This window comes from Geotrypetes seraphini, chromosome 4, assembly GCF_902459505.1.
Source record: "Geotrypetes seraphini chromosome 4, aGeoSer1.1, whole genome shotgun sequence".
Classification (NCBI taxonomy): Eukaryota; Metazoa; Chordata; class Amphibia; order Gymnophiona; family Dermophiidae; genus Geotrypetes; species Geotrypetes seraphini.
This window is the reverse complement of record NC_047087.1, coordinates 135,890,127-135,913,113: the sequence shown is the minus strand read 5'-3', so window position 1 is coordinate 135,913,113 and position 22,987 is coordinate 135,890,127. Positions and strand designations below refer to the sequence as shown.

General features: G+C 44.0%; 1 protein-coding gene across 4 annotated transcripts in view; it reads left to right on the top strand.

Annotated features, from left to right (window-relative positions):
- Positions 1–22,987, top strand: part of SLC37A1 (solute carrier family 37 member 1) — a 368,358-nt gene that overhangs the window by 174,192 nt on the left and 171,179 nt on the right. For all 4 annotated transcript variants that reach the window (XR_004539090.1, XR_004539091.1, XR_004539089.1 and 1 more), the window contains 4 exons: positions 9,362–9,435; positions 12,496–12,574; positions 16,477–16,574; positions 17,207–17,271. Coding sequence is in view for 1 of the 4 variants with exons in the window: in XM_033940456.1 (XP_033796347.1) it covers positions 9,362–9,435; positions 12,496–12,574; positions 16,477–16,574; positions 17,207–17,271 (316 nt within the window). In the remaining 3 variants the exon portion in view is untranslated. The remainder of the gene's footprint in view (positions 1–9,361; positions 9,436–12,495; positions 12,575–16,476; positions 16,575–17,206; positions 17,272–22,987) is intronic.

Here is a 22,987-nt window from a genome sequence, read left to right as displayed (position 1 = left end):
TTAGGCGTCCTACAGCTGTCTAATCAGCCAATCGGGATGCACGTTTTTTTTTTAAAAAATGCTCCCCAGGCAAGCCTGAAGGCACCTCCGGGAGCCTAGGGAAACCCGCAAGATGCCTAAGCTCGTCTAAGGGCCTTAGGCGGGCCTTAGGCTGAACCTAGGCGGCCCTACGCGTCTCCCTAGTAGAGGAGAAGTTTAAAATGTAGGCCAGCATTGTAAGTAGACGCTGGCCTACATTGTAAGTAGACGCGGCCGCTATACTTATCGCGGCAAGGGATCTCTCTGCTGCTATAAGTATAGCGGGCCGCGGCCCCCTGACCAGGAGGGTGCCCAAACCCTCTGCCCGAAGATGCCCCCCCCCCGATACTACCGACCGCCCCCCTGTTCCGCCACTAATTTCTGACAGGTGGGATGATCAGTAACACTCAGAAAAGCACCCAGACAATATAAAGCATAAACAATAACACTTTATTATACATATATATATATATGATAAGAATTAAATACCTTCACCGTATCCCAGGCAAACACTCCCTTCACAATTGGAGAATCCATACAATTGATAGGTGAGTGGACACGGGAGACTGACCCTTTAGCCTCGTGGCTTCTGTTCCTGTAGACGGCTAGGATTCTACTGTCAGGGTCAGAATCCCGGTCTTATATAGGATGCACACTGCGGAGTTCATAGTAAAAGCATAAACAGCTGGTCCTGCTGTTACGATTAGTCCTGCTCTTTTGTTATCTGTTTTGACAACACCCTGGTCTAAAGAGGTCAAGATCCTTTTGATGTTACTGGCCTCTTCCTTGTGATGTAGTCTCCCATCTGTCTTTACTGATGATCATCTGGTTTTACTGTTCTTTGGAGGTCAGGAGTTCAGGTAAGCAGACTTGAGGATACATATCAGTAATATGCTGAACATGTCAGTAATATGCTGAGGTCACGTATTCCATTTACCCCCTGGGCATAACATTCCACCCTTGGATCCTTAAGTCTGCTCCCATAAAAAGTCCTCCTAATAAAGGAAGAGGGTGTCCGTTTGTATACACAATCGTTTGTATAAACAATAGGTAACATAAGGATATCTAAACAAAATTATAGAGTAAGAAATGAAGAAACACCTTTTATGCCATATCACTGCCTCTAGTAATAGCCTCCCACCCATGGAGTGCAGTGGTAGCTTCAATATGATCTGCCACAGAATGCAAGTTATTATTTCAAAATTCAGTATAAAAATGATAAGTTACATTATTTGCTCACTGCAACACACTAACATTCTGTAAACATACTGAAAAGGGAGCTTGACTAGCAGGAATCACAAGTTCAACAGTACTAAGGACACATTGTTTCATTTCAAAATTTACACCATTTTCTATCTAAGGGTACAGAATGTGATGTGGTTTTTAAATCAATGCGATAAAGTTAATTCTTTGTGATATCATTAACGACATGTAACATTAACTGATCATATCGTAGTGTTAGTTCATAATTATGTACAGTATTTGTCACCCATTCACCTTCCCATCTAAATACATCTGCTACTTTGGAGCCAAAATATGCTTGTTTGCCAGCCAGTATTTCAGAAACAATAGTATTTATTCTACATTTAAGTAAAGGTAAAATGGGAAAATTAATTTTCCCTTCATAAATTATTTCCTTATGTGCTAAACCTGGTATTCTTGCATTCCCTAATATTTCTTGCTAATTAGGCATTTTACTTGAAAGTATCTCGTATAGGGAATCATGGAAATTAATAATCTTATTAATATTATATTTGTGCTCTTACTCATGGCTTACATACATTTAGGGTAGCTTCATATTCACCATCGATCACTGCAGTTATCTTGTATCCTGTTTTTCTTAGCAGCTTTGGTTAGGGTCTGGCTATGCTCCAGTTTCAATAGGCTTGCTATGCCACTCACATGCCTTCACTCATGTAAGATTCACGAGCACCGCCTCCAGAGACCAGCCCTAATGTGAAGTGGCAGGATATAGGCTCACTTCTATTCCAAGTCGGTGCCACATAATAGCTTCATGGCACTGTATGTCTGGTTGCGTGTCATCATCTTCTCGATCTAGTGAAATTTTCTCTTAACCCAGCATGTTAGCCAAATCATCAGAATGAGAGAGCAGAGCTGACCAATTTTATCACAAAAGGATGAAAGTCTATATGGAATAACATTTCCCAGTACATGATTTTTCAAGGAAAATATTTCCTCATGACTGTTTAGCTTCAATGCTTTAGTTACAATAAACACCCCTAGTGGTAAAAGAGAAGATAAGAGAAAAAGGAGAAAAACCACTTTATGTACAGAAGGTGAGAACATGTGACACAATACTTGTGTGTAAAGTAGTATTTGTGTGAGATGAGAGAAACAATACTAATGCACTTAAAGGTCTTCTGTAGGACATTCAGAAAATACACCTTTTTATGTTCTGGACATAATTATTATGTCATTTAAGAGAGACCATACACACGTACAGAATGTGATACCAAAATAACTTATGTCAGAGATGTGCACTGCACTGTTTATACCTGGTAAGTTAAATAAATAGAGACCATTTTTTATTTTATTTAGCAAATATCAAATACCAATGAACACCATTTTACCAGGTATAAAGCTTTCTAATTATTTCTCTTCAGATATCCTTTTATAATATAACCCCTAACTAAATTATCATTGGGCTGTATAGAAACATAGAAAGATGACGGCAGAAAAGGGCCAAGGCCCATCAAGTCTGCCCACTCTATAGACCCTTTGCCCTTAAGATTAACCAATGTTTTGCCCTGACTCACGTAGGGATCCCACATGGGCGTCCCCTTTATTCCTAAAATCTGGCACGCTGCTGGCCTCGATTACCTGTGAGCCATAGCATAAAATCATTGTGAGCATGGTTTTCATAAGATACTTTCTGGTATGTGGGGGAATCTTTTTTGAAAAGGGATATGGTACCATTTGGACTAATAGAAGGGGTGGAATAAACTCTGGAAATGGCCAATGTACAATGTTGGGGTACCCCTTAAGCTAAAACAGACAACACATAACAGAAACAGACAAACACAGAGCTCCGGCATGCTTTCTTCCATCAGTAATGATTCAGGGTTGAATTTAATCTGTAAATAAGCACACTATTAATCAAAAGAGTCACAAACAAATGTGGTATCCATTGGATTCCCACTATCAGGTCACATTGCTGGAAGTATTTTAAATGTGGCACAGTGAAATTGGTTCTCCGGACCATGTCTGGATACTAAGCTTCTAAAAGAAAGAGAGATAGAAATTTAAGTTAATTGCTCTATATAGTTTTACTGGTCTTCTTTTCTATTTTCTTCCATTTCAAAGCTCTGTCACACAATCATAAAAATTCAAGCAGGGACGCTTTAATCTATAAAACATATAAGAGAGGTTTATGTGCAGGTACAGTGGTTCACAATGTTAGTGTTTGAGGTAAAAGACACATTTGCAAAATTACTTGGAGTGCAACTTCCTTATACTATCTAACAAAACTTTATTCATTATAAAAGTCTACTTTTTTATTGTCCAACTTCTACTTTTTTATTGTCCAACCTACCCCATATGTTACCCCAGATGTGAAATATGTTGCCTCCAAAATCCAAAAAGGTCCAAGTCTGTTTTTTACTTTGGGGAGAAGGGAAGTTTAGCTTTCTCTATCACCTCTCGGCATCTGTAAGTATTTTTTGTGGTAGTCTGGTATATGTATATTGCCTCCCTTGCCAAGTGGATGTAAATGGTTCTGGACATTGCTCCACTATAGGAATAGTAAAAAATGCATTGGTTCATGTTTACAATTTTTTTGTGGAGATCAGTACTACTATTGGTTTCCCCACCACTACTGATCTCATAGAAATGTCTGGCAATTTACCAAAACTATAGATTCCATCGGAAAGCTGTAATGTTAACCCTTTTAGGATATCTAGCCCTATTATATTTTAAGGAATCCCATAGATTAATACAGTGTATTCCCAAATTGGTAATTGTCCAATTTTAAAATTTGTAAAATTTTATTTTTTTTTTTTTCTTCCTGCTTGTATAATTTTCCCCCCAATCTCCTAACTGTCGGACCGCTTCTAAGGCTTCCAAAATAGTCCTGTCTATCTGATTTATCAACAAAGTTATCATTACCTGTTTGTATGCCGGTGCAGCATACTTAATTTTATTTTTCATGGACACCGTAAAAGATAATGACATATATGTGTCAGCCTGACCTATTACTAAGGCTACCTTCATAGCCTTTTCCTTAATTCTCATTTGAGCATCTTTTACCAAATTTTATCATGTGATGGCCAATCAGATTCAAGTGGATATCGCTTCGTGACAGAGCATCTTTTAATGTATACCAAATTTTATCATTTGAGGGCCAATCAGATTCAAGTGGATATCGCTTCATGACACCCCTACTAATTATCTCTAATAAAGACCATTGGGCATTTTTTTGCAGGATAAGGATCCTCCCGTAACGCATTTTGTACTGCTATTTCTTGACTAATTTGAACAAATTTAGGGGCATCTGTGGCATCCCACATAATCCCTGCTGCGCCCATCTCCTGTACCCGAATTACCCATGGTATAGTGGTTCCCCAGGCTGCTGTGTAAAGCGTGCCATCGTATCCATGACTTCTTGCTGAGTAAAGTCTTCCATAACATCATTTCTAGTTAGATTTCTCCTGTCTGCAAATTTCCCTGTAATCTTCGACTCCTCACTGGCTTTGCTTCTGAACTTTCTGCCTGCTTTCCTTCAATACATATATCCTCCTCACTGTTGTTAGAATTTGAATCACAAATTTCCCCATCCCGTTTGTTTGGATTCCAATTATCCGGCAGATGATAATTTAAGATTTTAACTTTTCTGTAACTCACTTTCCGCCTCCGTTTTGTATTTATATCGTGCATATTGCACTGCCTGTATTCCATTTAACAACTTATTCTGACATTGCAGCATTCCAAAGGCATGCAGTTGATTACACCTATTCTTTCCAGCTCTCCTGGTTTCAATTGTAATTCATGATTAGCTTCAAGTGCAAAATACCTCCATTCTGACAAAATCATCCTTCCTTGTCTAAAAATTACTTCTTGCTCTTCTCCTTTTGAGATTTTCAACCTTTTGTAAGGAGGCACACAATTCATGTGGATCCCCACTTCCAAAAGTACAGATTCACACAATCCTGCTTCTACAGACCACTCAGTGGCCATTAATTTTCCCATAATTTCATTCCATTTGGAATGGAGGGATTGGGAGCCTGCTCCTCAACCCCTTGTTGCCTAGTTAGCTTTCCTGACGTCATTAGATCAACCCCACTTCTGGTGCCAATTTGTTCCGCCACTAATTTCTGACAGGTGGGATGATCAGTAACACTCAGAAAAGCACCCAGACAATATAAAGCATAAACAATAACACTTTATTATACATATATATATATATATGATAAGAATTAAATACCTTCACCGTATCCCAGGCAAACACTCCCTTCACAATTGGAGAATCCATACAATTGATAGGTGAGTGGACACGGGAGACTGACCCTTTAACCTCGTGGCTTCTGTTCCTGTAGACGGCTAGGATTCTACTGTCAGGGTCAGAATCCCGGTCTTATATAGGATGCACACTGCGGAGTTCATAGTAAAAGCATAAACAGCTGGTCCTGGCTGTTACGATTAGTCCTGCTCTTTTGTTATCTGTTTTGACAACACCCTGGACAAAAGAGGTCAAGATCCTTTGATGTTACTGGCCTCTTCCTTGTGATGTAGTCTCCCATCTGTCTTTACTGATGATCATCTGGTTTTACTGTTCTTTGGAGGTCAGGAAGTTCAGGTAAGGCAGACTTGAGGATACATATCAGTAATATGCTGAACATGTCAGTAATATGCTGAGGTCACGTATTCCATTTACCCCCTGGGCATAACACCCCCGACACTACCGATTCCCCCCCCCGACACTACCGATCCCCCCCCCAACAATATCGATAGCTGACAGGAGGGTGCCCAATCCCTCCTGCCCGAAGACGCACCCCCCCCTCACGCCGGCCAATCAGACCTTAGACTTAGTGGGGATGGGCGGACCCGCTATTGCCTAAGGCCTGATTGGTCCAGGCTTCTAGAGCCTGGGCCAATCAGGCCTTAGGCTTCGGCGGGAAGGGGCGGGGCCCGCTTCATTTCGACGAGACCGAGGCGTGCCTGCCGGCTCAAGACGTGCAAGACCCTTCTAAGAACAGGTTTGGGTGGAGTGGAGGTTTGGGGGGGGGTTAGCGCCGGGGGGGTGCGTCTTCGGGCAGGAGGGATTGGGCACCCTCCTGCCAGCTATCGATATTGTCGGGGGGATCGGTAATGTCGGGGAGGGCGGTCGGTTAGTGTTGGGGGGGGGCGGTCGGTAGTGTCCAAGGGGGGGGGGGTGCGTCCTCGGGCAGGAGGGATTAGGCACCCTCCTGCCAGGTATCGATATTGTCGGGGGGGGGATCGGTAATGGGGGGGGCGGTCGGTAGTGTCGGGGGGGGGCGGTCGGTAGTGTCGAGGGGGGGGTGCGTCTTCGGGCAGGAGGGATTGGGTACCCTCCTGCCAGCTATCGATATTGTCGGGGGGGAGGGGGGGGGAGATCGGTAAATGTCGGGGGGGGCGGTCGGTAGTGGGGGGGGTGCGTCTTCGGGCAGAGGGTTTGGGCACCCTCCTGGTCAGGGGGCCGCGGCCCGCTATACTTATAGCGGCAGAGAGATCCCTTGCCGCGATAAGTGTAGTGGGCCGTGTCCTAATCTAACTCGTTCTCTAACCCGCGTCTGTAACATGGACGCCGGGTTTACAGAATCGGGGTTTAGTTTAGGCCGATTCTGAATAGGACGCCTCCTCTCCGGGCGTCCTATTCAGAATCAGGGCCTAGGTGTCTTGCGGGCCTCGCCTTCAATATAAGCGGCCTGCCTGGGGAGCATTTTTTTTTAAAAACGTGCATCCCGATTGGCTGATTAGACAGCTGTAGGACGCCTACAGCTGCCTAAAATCGGGACGCACTTTTAGAGAATCAGGCCCTAAGTGTGTAAGTTTTGCATGGATTCCTGCTGCCAAGGTGCATGACCTTACATTTTCTAGCATTGAAGTTTAGCTGCCAAGTTGAGGACCAATGTTCCAATAGAAAGTCATAAAAAGCAATATAACACAATAAAACATCTATTTATATTAAAGTTATGCAAAGATGACCACAGAAGATTTATAAGTGAGTGTAAGTCACTTTCACAAATCAGCCCCCAGATATAGTCTCCCATCATGTTCTCATTATATTGTCCTTGGTAGTCCAGTATACTCTGGTGGAAGCATTCACCTTGCTCCTCTGAGAATACTCCCATGTTCTCCTAGAATGTCTCAAGATGAGCATCAAGGACATGGATTTTGAGAGACATCCTACATCCCATTTTACTACACTGCTTCATCAGATTCTCAACCAATTCCATGTAATTTTTGGTCTTGTGATTGCCCAGGAAGCCCTGAATCATTGCGATAAAGCTGCTTTCTCCTTCCTAGTTAGCTTCTTGGGAGATTCCTTGCACTCCAGGAACTTCTTTATTTGTGGTCCCACAAAGACACCAGTTTTGACCTTTGCATCAGACAGATTAGGGAAGATGTCTTGCCAACTCCTTAGCTAGAGCTCTGACAAATTGTTTCATTAAGCCACATTTGATGTGTATGGTGGCACCAGTACCTTCCAGGGGTCCACCAGTGATTCCCAACAGAGAACTCAGTCCACTATGGCCAGACCCACCTTTGGTAGTGTGCCTTTGTATTCCTGTTGTCCCAAAGGCAGAGATAGCGAGTAAACTTGATAAAACCGCCTTAGAGACCCATTAGGAATGCCACCATTTTGAAGTCTCTGTTGAACTCCCAGCCATACTTATCATACTTCAAGGCACCTAGTAACATCCTGATGCTATTGTAATCCTCTATGAGGTGCACTAAGTGAGCCGGTGGAAGATTCAGGTGCATGGTCCTGTTGTGAAGCAGCATGGCTTTGATGCTGCTGGATGAACTGTCAATGAAGAGATGCCACTCTTTCGGGTTACTGGTGATTCCAATTGCCTCAAATAGACTGGTCACATTATAACAGAAGCAGAGCCTATCTTGATGGGTGAAGAAGGTGGTAAAATCTTGTGACGCTTCCTCTGATCTGTGACTTGCATACTTTCAATCAACAAGTTCCATTGCTTGAGCCTAGATATCAAATGCTTGGCATTAGACTTGGTGAGACCAAGATCTCTGATCAAGTCGTTGAAGTCTTTTTGCATTGGGGAGGAGCCTAAGGCCCTGATTGACCCAGGTGCCTAAGGAGGGGCTTTAGGCACCTGGGCCAACTGGAGTCTTAGGCCACTCCCAGTGCATCCAAGAATGTACTGGGAAGGAGGCCTAAGACTCTGATTGGCCAGATACTTAAAGGCTCTCCCATGGGCTCCTGTGTTAACCCAATGGACCTTAACTGTAGCATGCCAGTGCATTGTGGGTACACATGCTCACAACATGCCTTGTCTCCACCTGAATTGCCATGCAGTAAATCTTTTTTTTTTTTTTTTTACCACAGTGGCAAGTGCAGCACACCTGCCGTATTGTTTGCTGCATGGCAGTACCCTACCACGCCTTAGTAAAAGGCTCCTAAGTTTTACTCAGTCTGGAATCAATCTGGAATGTTCTACAAAAAAGAAACATTTCAAAATATCATGTCACAAAAGCAAAGTTTGAAGGGAATGATTGCCTATGCCACAAAAGTATAGAAAATGGCTATTAAGAAAGAAAACTTATTACCCAGGAACAAAAAAAAATGTTACATATTATCAAAGGGTCTCAATAAAGTAAAATATCTGCCAGAATCTTCAGGTACCAAGAGTACCAAGCAAATACTGACTATATCAGAGAAGAGACTAAGGATTTCTAATACTGATGTTATTCACTTGGGGGGAGGGGGGGATGATCTAGCCAGTAATCTCACACTTGTATGGCAGAAAGCTTTCCGGGAGCTGTTCCACTCAAAGTCTGCACCATGCATACTTTTAGGTGTGACCTAATTTTATAAGAACCCATTCGAATCAATATTTGCATGTAAACTTGTATTACATACACAATTAGTTTATAACATTACCCTGTTGTATATACTACAGAAGAGCCTTTCCAGTGACAAAACAGAATGTGAGTGTAGGTCAGTCACAAAGCAGAATTCTAATTTTAGAATTCTATACGACTCTGGAGATTTATATGGTTACATACGTAGATTGGTTAATAGGAGATAAATAATTCTTCAGGCCAACCTTATTATCTATAACAAATTTTCCTGATGATAGTGTACTGTGCTTTTCATTTGCTGTGTTTCACTTTACAGTAATGCTGATCATCTGTGGCGTTCTTGTGAATGGCCCTTGTTCCCTGATTACAACTGCCATCTCTGCAGACCTGGTGAGTTCAGACATTTTCAATAAAGAAAAACTAAACCTGTGCAAATTAGATGGACAGGAAGATGTGGTAATATGACATTTTCTAAATCAGTGGTCTCAAACTCAAACCCTTTGCAGGGCCGCATTTTGGATTTGTAGGTACTTGGAGGGCCTCAGAAAAAAATAGTTAATGTCTTATTAAAGAAATGACAATTTTGCATGAGGTAAAACTCTTTATAGTTTATAAATCTTTCCTTTTGGCTAAGTCTTAATAATAATATTGTAATTTATAGCTAAAGAGACATATGATCAAGAAACTGTTTTATTTTACTTATGTGATTATGATAAACTTACCGAGGGCCTCAAAATAGTACCTGGCGGGCCGCGAGTTTGAGACCACTGTTCTAAATATATCTGTATCCTCCCTATCACAGTTAGTGCAATGCGCTTTCATACTCTGTCATCTCCTAAGCATTTAACTTACATTAGGGATGGAATTACTGCAGAAACAGTATTTGTCTCATGTATAGTAAGCACTGAAGAGTGCTTTGGATTAGAGAGTTGCATGGGGACAGAAATCAAACCCATCCCCGCCCATCCCAGTACAATCAAACCCATCCCCGTCCGTCCCCACTAGGAGTCAAATCCGTCCCCGCCCGTTCCTATAAACTTTAGAAGTAGTTATTTCATTTAATTATGCTACCAAATTAAAGGCTCTGGTAAAGACCCATTTACAAATAAGCAAAGACACTATTAATTTGGAAATATTAATTGGGAAGAATACATACTTTGTGAACGGGTTTCTACCAGAGCCTCTAATGTAAATATAAAATATAAATACTCAGCAGATGAGAACCCCCAAGCTGTCAGCTGAGGACTTCCTCTGCAGTTCGCCAGGGGTCCCAACGTGCTTCCTCCTACTGGTAGTTGTAACACGTGCTGTGCATGCCCGCTCGCTCCCTTCTTCCTTTTCTGCCCCCCTACCACAAGACTGTACCTCTCCAGATGTCAGAGCTGCCTTCCTTTGCAGGGCAACGGGCCATGCACGCTGTATGTGGCTGATGCACAGCCTTCCCTCCTAGGGTGGAGATGGGAATTTTGCAACTTGTTGAGGTGGAAAGATCTTTCGGACATACCATCAGTTGGTACTCCATTCCCGGGTTCACAGAACATAAGAACATAAGAATTGCTGCTGTTGGGTCAGAACAGTGGTCCATAGTGCCCAGCAGTCCGCTCAAGCGGCAGCCCTTGGTCAAAGACCAGCGCCTTAACTGAGACTAGCCCTATCTGCGTACGTTCTGGTTCAGCAGGAACTTGTCTAACTTTGACTTGAATCCCTGGAGAGTGTTTTTCCCTACGACAGACTCCGGAAGAGCGTTCCAGTTTTCAACCACACTCTGAGTGAAGAAGAACTTTCTTACATTCGTACGGAATCTATCCCCTTTCAATTTTAGAGAGTGCCCTCTCGTTCTCCTTACCTTGGAGAGGGTGAACAACCTGTCCTTATCTACTATTATCTACTACTTATCTACTATTGACAACCTTCTGGCAACACAAGCAGCAAAAATCAACCATTCCATCTCCAATCTCATGACAATATCAGACAACTTCAAAACATTCAGAAAAGAAATCAAAACCCTGCTTTTCAAAAAATTCATCCAAATATCTTAACCCCTCCTCTTTTACCTCCAGAAGATTCACCTACCTTCAGATAACCTTCCCCCAAATTACCCACCTTAACACCTTCCAATTAAACAAATACCATAAATAGATTGTAACCTACCCTCTCTAACTGCATTTCATACAGTTCTTCACTGTCAGTTTAATTTCCATCCTATAAGTTCACATAGAATTTTTCTTTTTTCAACCATCTTTATTTTCTCTTCTTTATTAATTTCCAGGTACTTTAGTTAGATTGTGAGCCTTCGGGACAGTAAGGGAATTTTTTAAGTACCTTCTTACTTCTCATTTATAATCTTAATGTATATTTTCTTCAAACCGCTTAGAACCTAACGGATGTAGCGGCATATAAGAAATAAATTATATTACATTACATTACTAAGTCTATTCCCTTCAGTACCTTGAATGTTTTGATCATGTCCCTTCTCAATCTCCCCTGTTCGAGGCAGAAAAGGCCCAGTTTCTCTAATCTTTCACTATACGGCAACTCCTCCAGCCCCTTAACCATCTTAGTCGCCCTTTTCTGGACCCTTTCAAGTAGCATCATGTCCTTCTTCATGTACGGTGACCAGTGCTGGACGCAGTACTCCAGGTGAGGGCGCACCATGGCCCGGTACAGCGGCATGATAACCTTCTCCGATCTGTTCTTGATCCCCTTCTTTATCATGCCTAGCATTCTGTTCGCCCTTTTTGCCGCCGCCACCACCGCACATTGCGTGGACGGCTTCATTGACTTGTCAATCATAACTCCCAAGTCTCTTTCCTGGGAGGTCTCTCCAAGTACCACCCTGGACATCCTGTATTCGTACATGAGATTTTTGTTACCTACATGCATCACTTTACACTTATCCATGTTAAACCTCATCTACCATGTTGATGCCCATTCCTCAATCCTGATCACGTTGCAGATCTTCGCAATCCCCCTGTGTGAGGCAGAGGGAGATGCTTTGGTGTATATATTTCTCATAGGCACATAACACAGAATCCCAGAGTAGGGTTATATTTTGGGAGACCTCTCAGTACTGAAGCTCAGCAGGGCAGAATGAAGGATTTCTGTGTATATATAATTTGCAGGCACATAATTCACAGTCCCAGAGCAGGACTCAGCAGTAGAAATCTCCCTAGAAATTAAACAGAATAAATTAGTGTAGAACAGATTATAAACAAATAGTTACAATCTGGGTGCAGCTTTGCACAACTTACAAAATTGTGAGTTTCCCTGAGAAATAACTTTCAACACAAGATGACATGTATTAGGGGCCAGATCATTCACTATAAAAATATTAAGTTCCAGAGTCACTTATCATATCAAATTTCCCTCCAGTTTATAAAGCACTTATTCAGTCAATATTTCAATTATGTGGCATGCATTATACTGAGTCATTGCATTGCTTTATCGTAGGGTACTCATAAAAGTCTGAAGGGAAATGCAAAGGCGCTGTCCACTGTAACAGCTATTATTGATGGGACAGGATCTGTGGGTAAGTTACTAGGAATACAGCTACTGTGTTACTGCCAACTATGGAGGGGGACTATACCGATATTCACAGAAAAAATGTAAACACAGATAGATACAACTATATTTGAGAAGCAAGATCATCAATCTGGTCCTAGTGGGCTGGTCTCCATATTTGATTCCAATTGGATGGACCGTTTTTATACTCCACATAAAACCTGAACATTGAATGAACATGAAACCTCGCCTCTAAAAAGAATCATTGTAGACCAAGAAAGAGTCATGTATTCAAAACTCTTTAGACCATGGTCAGTGTATGAAAAGAAAAGGGAAGGAAACTTGAATTGCTCTTCCTAAGCTGTATCATTTCTGTCTGTAGAACTATTTGTAAGTGAGGGAAAGGTGTTCTGCTTTTGACTGTGTTGTGTCTGTTTTTGGGGTAGGCTATCTAATCTATCCATAGGTAGTGGAACGCTTGTAAGTTGGAGGGGCTCAAAAGCTCCGCCCTGACCCCACCATATAATAGTAGCACTAATTGTAATACAATTTTTTTCATTCATTTTTCATATATATATATATATATATATATATATATATACACACACAATATAATCTTATTAACAACATAAAATGGTTAAAACACAAAATTAAACTACAGATAGTCCCCATCTTATGAATGTCCGACTTAAGTCAGACTTGTACTTATGAACAGGGGTTCTCATTCTACCTTTGGTGTCCCAACATGCCCCTCTCCCTCCCTCCTGAGTCCCAGCACACCCCTCTCTCTCCTCCCTCCCTCCATTCTGTGTCCCAGGTTTGTGCCTCCCTCCTATGGATGTTTATCTTTTTCTGGCTGGCTCCCTCCTCCTTCCAACCACAGTCACTTCTCATCACAAAGCCGCAGGCTGTGGCTCCTATACATGGCCTGCGGCTGTCCTGGAAGCCTTCCCTCTGATGTCAGAGGCTTCCCTGCACATAAGAGCCACTGTCCATGGCTTTGTGAAGAGAAGCAATTATGGCTGGAAGGAGGAGGGAGCTGGCCAGAAGGAGGGAGGCACGAACCTGGGACACAGAATGGAGGGAGAGAGAGGGGCGCTTTGGGACAAGGGACGGAGGGAGAGGGGCACGTTGGAACTCGGGAGGGAGCACAAACTTCAGACAAAGAATGGAAGGAAGGACATGAACTTGGGATACAGAATGGAGGGAGGGAGGGGAGCATGAACTTGCACCATAGGATGGAAGAATGGAGGGAGTGAGAGAAAGAGATGCTGAGGTGTGGGAGGGAATACAAAGGGAGAATTGGGTGTCTGAGTGAGAGGGAAAGAGATGGTGCATATGGGGAAATGAAGAAAGAGGAGAATTATTGGGCAAAGGGAGCGAGAGATTGTACTGCATGAAGAGTCTGGCATCTTAGGTTTCATTTGTATATATTAGCACTTTTAGTTTGTGGTCCTGTATTTGCATAGGGATTATCAGTGTTCTGCATGTGTGACCAAGGCAAGGTGTTATGGTAGGAATGAATGTTGAGAAGCATACACTGCTTTGTGTAAAGGCAATTCCTGGATTTAGAACGAGTTCTGTTTTTTAAAACCGTTCTTAAATTGAATTTGCGTGCAGCTTGGATCCTAGTATTCTTCCCACCTTCTCCACCTCCACCTTTCATCTCTTGAGAAGGAAAAATGTTGGATATAGTGGTAGAGAGGGAACAGTGGGATGGATGGAAAGGGATACAAGAGGGGGTCTCAAGGAGGTGGAGAAGGTGGGAAGAATACTAGGATCCGAGTTGCACACAAATTCAACTTAAGAACAGTTTTAAGAAAACAGAACTCATTCTTAACCCAGGGATTGCCTTTACACAAAGTACAGTGTATGCTTCTCAACATTCATTCCTACCAGAACACCTTGCCTTGGTCACACATGCAGAACACTAATAATCCCTATGCAAATACAGGACCACAAACTAAAACTGCTAATATAAACAAATAAAACCTAAGATGCCAGACTCTTCATGCAGTACAACACCAGAAAAATAGAAAGAAATTAATTTGTTCCTTAAAAGTGGAAAATATAAACAGTGGATATAAATTCTCAAAACTGATACATTGCAGTCACTAAATTGAAAATAAAATTATATTCTCGGCTTTGTTGTCTGGTGATTTTATTTTTCTAATCATCTTTTTCCAGTCTCTGGTTGCACTTCCTTCTGTCTGTGCTCTTAACTCTGTGTATCAAGGGCATTCTTATCCATTTGTTTTTCTCTCCTTCATTTTCTGCCCTACATCCATCTTTGGCATTAATATTTAAAATTCAGATTTCTTCCATTTTTCTGCTTTCTTCTCAAAATCTATCTACTTTTCCATGTCTTCCATTCCCTTCCCATCTATCCATATGTACTATCTCCTCCCTATTTCTTCTATATCTCTTCCCTGCCACACCCATTTCTGTGCACATCTCTTCCTTCTCTCTCCCCTTCCCCTGTATCTCTGTGTACCATCTCCTCCCTCTCCCTCTCCTGTGGTATGACATCTGTCTTCCCCCCTCCTTTGGTCTACCATCTTTCTCCTCTTCTTCCCACAGCCTGGCATCTCTCTCCCATATTCTGGCATCTCTCTCTCTTCTTCCCTCCCTCTTCCTGAGGTCTAACATCTCTCTCCTTCCTGTTGTCTGTCTCTTCTCCTTCCTGTGATCTCTCTCCACTCCTTCCCGCAGTTTGGTATATCTCTCTCCCCTCATTCCTTTCCATGCCCTGGTCTAGCATTACTCTCTTTCTCCCTCCTTCCATCACCCTTGTCCGGAATCTGATCTCTCTCCCTTCTTTGAATCCTCTCCTCCCTCCCAGTGTAACATTTCTCCCTCCGCCCTCTCCACCACGATCATGTCCAACAATTCTCCCTCTTTCTTCCTTTCCCTATGTATACCATCTCTATTTCCCTCACATTCCATGCACCTATGTCCAACAATTCTCTTTTTCTCTTCCCTCCCCCATTGGCAGCATCTCTTTCCCTCCCTTTCTAACCCCCCCCCAGCCTGTGCAGCATCTGTCCTTCCCAACCCCCCAAGCCTGTGCAGCATCTGTCCTTTTCTCCCTTTCCAAAGCTCCCAACCTGTGTGCACCTGTTTCCCACCTTCCCAACTCCCTCTCAGCCCATGCAGCAGGATCCTGTGGCACAACCTCTCCAGCTTCTGCCTCCCTGGCCCCAGGAGGTAGTAGGTGGGGGAGTCAGGAGAGCCATAACTGACTTCTGACTGCCAATTTTTGAGGAGACCAAGGCCCCTGTGCCCCCCCCCACAACGGCACCACTGTTGGAAACAAGATACGGGGCTTGATGGACCTTCAGTCTGTCCCAGTATGACAACTCTTATGATTTTATCTCTCACTTCCCCTCCCCCAGCCCGCTCTCTTCAACATCTCTCTCCTCCTTGTCCCCTTCTGCCTGTGGTATCCATGATTCAAACCTTCCACTGTCTCCCACGTTTGTCTTCTTCCCTGATGTGTCTGTGAGGTACTTATTCTCTTATCCTGCGGTGGCAACTCTGTAATCTACATTGGAGATATCACATGGCTGGCCGAGTGCAGGACCTTTGGATGCTTAGGGCCTGCTGGCTCCTGCCCCATCCAAACTTCCTGTTTCGGAGGGAACAGAAGCTGGCCGACCAGCCTTGAGCATGTACAGATGCAAGATAAGAGAACCAAGGCCTCATGGAGAGAAAAGAAGAGTAGCAAAATTTTGGAGGTGCTATGGCACCTGTGGCTCCTCCTGTTCCGAGGCCTATGGCTTGTACTGCTGCTGCCTGTGATACACTGTGATACACTGGGGAAAGATTTCCTTGTCACTGCCTACAGTCTCTGCTTTTATAGAGGAAGACAGATTCCAAAAGCAAAGGTACACCTAGATTTTGCCTACTTAGACATATTTTTTTTGGCAGGAGCTGCACTGGGGCCTCTTTTAGCTGGTCTCATTTCTCCATATGGATGGAATAATGTGTTTTACATGTTAATGGTGGCAGATACCTGTGCTTTGGTGGTAAGTAAATGATTAGAATGTTACTGTGTTTTACTGTCTCTATTGCTTCAGAATTGTGTCTGCTATCCTATCACAATCCCCATTCCTGCTCAGCTATCCAGAGCAGTTATCTTCCCACCTGTTCCCCTGTTGAGTTGTCAGTTCCTGAACTATTAGCAGCTAGGAATGTCATGTCCTGGTCCTATTGTGCCCTTTATAAACTGATATAAAATCTCTCCAAAATTAGTCATTATTTGGTCATCTGCTGTTAAAAAGTTGTAGTAAAAAAATGTTTTTACAGTCTCCTTTGTCACTGAAGTTGTCAGGTTTTTATTTTTTTCTTTTCTCTATGCATTTCTCATTAAAAAAAAAACCTATGTATACTCAGGCTATCTCTTTCAACATACCATCTTTTGCCTGGCATTGTATATGTTGCCAATCTGCCCGCTCCCCATATTCACACTCATCTCGGTAAAAGCCTTCATTCTGATGATAATGATAGCAAAGTAAATAGTTTGTATTCATAGACTACACTCATCTCTATGCAGATTGTCTGGAGGTGAAGTCTGTGGTCTGTCATCATCTCGGCTTTATCATAATTTGAAATCTGATAATTATATATGTAGATTTTAATTGATTTGTTTCTTTTTCAGTTTTTGTTACGCCTCATCAGGAAGGAGTGGAAGTGTAATGGACCAATAATCACAGAGCAGACAGAGTAAGACACATAACTATCCCTGCTTCTTCCCATTTCCATTCAGTCCTTACTTAAATCTCACTACAGTAAAAAAAATAAAATCCTATATTTAGTCATACATCTCCTTTATCACAGGACAAGCAGGCAGGTATTCTCACATATGGGTGATGTCATCCAACGGAGCCCCGATGCGGACGCCTCACAAGCAGACTTGCTTGAAGAAACTAGAAGTTTCGAGTCGCCCGCACCGCACATGCACGAGTGCCTTCCCACCCAGTGCACAGGGCGCGTCTCCTCAGTTCTTAGTTTTTCGTGGAGCCGAGAAGTCCGTCTTTTTGGCTCTCTCCGGTTACTTCGTTGTTCGTGCCTTCTCTCACCGCGGTTTGTGTTTTATTTTTCTCACGAATCGCTGTATTGTTACTTTTCTTTCTTTAAAAAAAAAAAAAATTTTACTTCCTTCCGTTCGTCCGGTACAGGCTGCTCGGCCGCAGCCTGCGGGCTTCGACTTTGCGTTGGCTGTATTTTGGTCTATGCCCCGGCCTGTCACCAGTTTCAAACGGTGTAGCAAGTGCAAGCGCATGATATCTCTTACGGACCCTCACGGACAGTGCCTCAAGTGCCTTGGGCCGAAGCATCATCCTACCTCGTGCCTGCCTTGCCAAACACTTAAGCCTCGTGCTTTTAACCGTCATTGCATCCTAGTGGATAGCCTCTTCGAGATGGAGTCTACTAATCGAAGGTATCTTCGGCCTCGACCCCTGTCGAAGCCTCTGCCTCTACTGCTTCCACCTCGAGCCTCATCAGACCTTCGTCGTTTGGAGCGGCTCTTGCTTCGATGTCCTCTGCTGCGATATCTTCTCCTGTCTCCTCAGGTCAGATAGCTCAGCACTCGGTTCCGCCAGTGGTGATTAAAGTGTCGAAGCCTCCCAAGTCGAAACACTCTCACACCACTGGCAGGTGGGCCAGTTTCAGACGCGGTACCCTCCTTGCCGGCTTCGTCCCAGACCTCTTTGGAGGAGAAGATTATTAAGGACCTCACTAACACTGCTCACTCTTCTCCAGCCTGGGCATGCAGCAGTCTCCCGCGAGGTCGAGCTGCCTTTGCCCCGGTCTGATCTCCACACTTGATGCAGGGAGCGGAGTCTCTGTGAGTGTCTGGTCTGGCTTCCAAGCACGAAACGCATGGAGTAGATTCTTTGCGAGTGCATCGACAGAATACCTCACACTCTACAAAGGGTGTCCAGTCTTTGAAAGTGCTTCGGGGCTCCTCCTCCACGCCTATAGATCTTCGATCTTTTGCTTCCAAGGCGACCTCTGCTCGGTCCTTGAGATCCAGTTCGAGACACAGTTCTCGACACCACTCGAGGCCTGCTTCGAGGCATTCTTCCAGACATCATTCCTCGAAGCCTCAATTCCCTCCGGCCTTGACAAGACCACCAACTCCTCGTTCCAGGTCTCCGATGCCGTCCCTCAAGGATATTCTGATTTCCAGTGCCTCATCCAAGTCTCCAGGTTCCTTCGCAACATGGTTTCCAGCCGAGGCTTCTACTTCTTCGACTCCAGCTGCCTCGACATCCTCGAGTCCTTCTCGAGGCCGTGCAACTGCAGATAAGTTATCTTTCTCCTCTTTTTTGAGACAGATGGCTGTGGACTTGAGCGTTCCATTGGACACTGGCTCTAAATATTCTAAAGAATACCTCGAGGTCATGCATCTTCTTCAACCTCCGGCTGAATCTCTTAAACTTCCACTTCATAAGCTTCTCGATCAAACTTTTACTAGATGCATGGAGACTCCTTTTTCCATTCCAGCAGTTCCAGGAAAGTTGGACGCCAGATATAAAACGGTGCATCATAAAGGCTTCGACAACTCCCAGTTGTAGAATCCTCTTTAAAGAGATCCCATCCTTCCAGGGTTTATGCCACAGTTCCTCCTGGCAGGGAAGGAAAACCCATGGATAAATTTGGACGTCACATCTACCAGAATGCTATGATGTCTTCTAGGGTCCTTAATTATAATTTTTATTTTATAACTTATTTTGAATTTCTTTTGTTTCTATTGCCAAAATTTTTGAGTTACTTAGATGATAACATGCATTTTGAGTTTCAAGAAGTCATTGCTTCTTTCTCTCAGTTACGTCTTCATCTTCTGCAATCATCTTATGATGCCTTTAAGCTCTCTGCCCGAGCAGCGGCTTGCTCTGTGGCCATGCGTCGTCTAGCCTGGCTTCGCACCATTGACATGGACTCTAATCTTCAGGACCGCCTGGCGAACATTCCTTGTGAGGGCAATGACCTTTTCGATGAATTTATTGAGGCAGCCACCAAGAAATTGTCTGACCATGTTAAATCCTTTGCCTCCATAGTCAGACCTATGCCTAAGCGAGCTCCTTCTAGGCCTACACGCCCTCCTGTTATCTACCAGAGGCATTTTCCTCCAAAGCCGGCGCCTTACACTTGCCCTCCTTTGAAGAAACAGCCGCCTCAGAAACAACAGAAACCTTAACCTTCTGCTGCACCTAAGGCTTCTGTTCCTTTTTGACTGTTTACAACAGAGCATAACCTCCACCATTTTGTTTCTGACTCCCTTTCCACCTATAGGAGGTCGTCTCCATCATTTTTACAACAGATGGACGGTCATTACATCCGACCTCTGGGTACTTACCATCATAAGGGAAGGATACTCTCTTCATTTCACTCAGGTTCCACCAGAGCTTCCTCCAAGAGAGTATCCTTCCAATCCATCCTAGACCGCCCTTCTTCAGGAAGCTCAAGCTCTGCTTCGTCTCCATTCCATCGAACCAGTTCCCTTGGAACAGCAGAACAGGGGTTTTTACTTCCGTTACTTCCTTGTTCCGAAGAAGACGGGCGATCTGCGACCTATTTTGGATCTCAGAGCTCTCAACAAATTTTTGGTCAAAGAAAAGTTTTGAATGTTGTCCCTGGCATCTCTCTATCCCCTTCTCGAGCAGAACGACTGGTTATGCTCTCTGGATCTCAAGGAGGCCTATACTCATATCCCCATTCATCCGGCCTCCAGTCAAAACCTCAGATTTCGGGTGGGGAATCTGCATTTTCAATACAGAGTTCTACCCATCGGCCTGGCCTCATCTCCCAGAGTGTTCACCAAGTGCCTGGTAGTGGTAGCGGCAGCTCTACGGAACCACGGTCTTCAGATATTTCCCTACCTCGACGACTGGCTCATGAAAGATTCCACATCTCAAGGGGTTATTGTAGCGACCCAACGGACTACTTGGTTCCCACAAAGTTTGGGATTCAAAATCAATTTTCCCAAATCCCATCTTCAGCTCTCATAGAATCTACACTTCATCAGAGCTGTTCTCGATACTATCCATCTCAGAGCGTACCTTCCAAAACAACGTCTGGAAGCTCTTCTTCATCTCTGTCATTCAGTATCTTCCCGCTCTTCAATCCCAGCGAGACACATGATGATACTTTTGGGTCACATGGCCTCCACAGTACATGTGACTCCTTTTGCCAGACTTCACCTCAGAATTCCTCAGTGGACCCTGGCATCTCAATGGACGCAGGCTTGCGATCCTCTTTTCCGACACATCACAGTCACTCCTTCTTTCAAGAAGTCTCTCCGTTGGTGGATGCTCTCTTCCAATCTTTCCAGAGGCTTGCTTTTTCAACCGCCCCCTCATCAGAAGGTCCTCTCGATAGATTCATCGACCTACGCTTGGGGCGCTCATCTCGATGTTCTCCGTATTCAAGGCCTCTGGACCAGTATGGATCGTCAGTGTCATATCAATCAGTTGGAACTCAGAGCGATCCTCAAAGCTCTCCATGCTTTTCAACATCTCCTTCACAACACGATAGTCCTCGTCCGCACGGACAACCAAGTCGCCATGTATTATGTCAACAAACAGGGAGTGACGGGATCGACCTCCTTCTGTCAAGAAGCTCTGGAGGTTTGGGATTGGGCTATCCATCACAACACCCTCCTCAAAGCTGTCTACATTCAAGGGGCTCAGAATTGCTTGGAGGACAACTTGAGTCGTCTCCTCCAACCTCACGAATGGACTCTCCATTCCTTGTCTCTTCATCACATTTTCTCACAGTGGGGAACACCTCAGATAGACCTCTTTGCAGCTCCCCACAACTTCAAACTGCCTCAGTTCTGCTCCAGGATATACTCTCCTCACTGCCTCGAGGCAGATGCTTTTCTTCTGGAATGGATGAATCTGTTCCTCTATGCATTTCCTCCATTCCCTCTCATTCTCAAGACTCTTGTCAAGCTCAAGAATGATCATGCCACCATAATTCTAATAGCTCCTCGGTGGCCCAGGCAACCCTGGTTCTCCCTTCTACTTCAGCTCAGCAGCAGGAAGCCATACCTTCTACCAGTTTTTCCTTCTCTGCTTACACAGAGTCAAGCATCTCTGCTTCATCCCAACCTGCAGTCTCTACACCTTACAGCCTGGTACCTTTCAACATAACCCCTCTTCAATTTTCTCAATCTGTCAGAGATATTTTAGAAGCTTCTAGAAAGCTTACAACTAGACAATGCTATCACCAAAAATGGACTAGATTTTCTACATGGTGTTTCTCTCATCATAAGGAGCCTCAACATTCCTCCTTATCATCTGTTTTAGATTATCTTTTGCACCTATCCAACTCTGGACTCAAGTCTACATCCATACGAGTCCATCGCAGTGCAATTACAGCTTTTCATCAGCCTATTGAAGGGAAACCTCTCTCTGCTCATCCAGCAGTTTCCAGATTCATGAAAGGACTTTTCAATGTTAAACCTCCTCTCAAACCGCCTCCTGTGGTTTGGGACCTCAATGTTGTCCTTTTTCAACTCATGAAGCCTCCATTTGAACCAGTTGATAAGGCTCATCTGAAGTATCTTACTTGGAAAGTGGTGTTTCTCATTCCCCTCACTTCTGCTCGACGAGTCAGTGAGCTACAAGCTTTGGTTACTGATTCACCATTCACTGTGTTCTATCATGACAAGGTTGTTCTTCGTACTCATCCGCAATTCCTACCTAAAGTGGTCTCAGAATTTCATCTCAACCAATCTATCGTCCTTCCAGTGTTTTTTCCAAAGCCTCATTCTTATCCTGGAGAATCAGCTCTTCATACTCTGGACTGTAAACGTGCTTTGGCCTTCTACTTGGAATGCACCAAACCACACAGGACTGCTCCTCAACTTTTTGTCTCTTTCGATCCAAATAAGTTGGGACATCCAATTTCTAAATGCACCATCTCCAATTGGATGGCGGCTTGCATCTCTTTCTGCTATGCCCAGGCTGGATTACCACTTCACAGTAAAGTCACAGCCCATAAAGTCAGGGCAATGGCAGCTTCTGTAGCTTTCCTCAGATCTACACCTATTGAGGAGATTTGCAAGGCTGCTACTTGGTCCTCGGTTCATACCTTCACTTCTCACTATTGTCTGGATACTTTCTCCAGACGGGATGGACAGTTTGGCCAAACAGTATTACAAAATTTATTCTCCTAAGTTGCCAACACTCCCACCATCCCATTCTGGTTAGCTTGGAGGTCACCCATATGTGAGAATACCTGCCTGCTTGTCCTGGGATAAAGCACAGTTACTTACCGTAACAGGTGTTATCCAGGGACAGCAGGCAGCTATTCTCACAACCCACCCACCTCCCCTGGTTGGCTTCTCTGCTAGCTATCTGAACTGAGGAGACGCATCCTGTGCACTGGGCGGGAAGGCACTCGCGCATACGCGGTGCGGGCGACT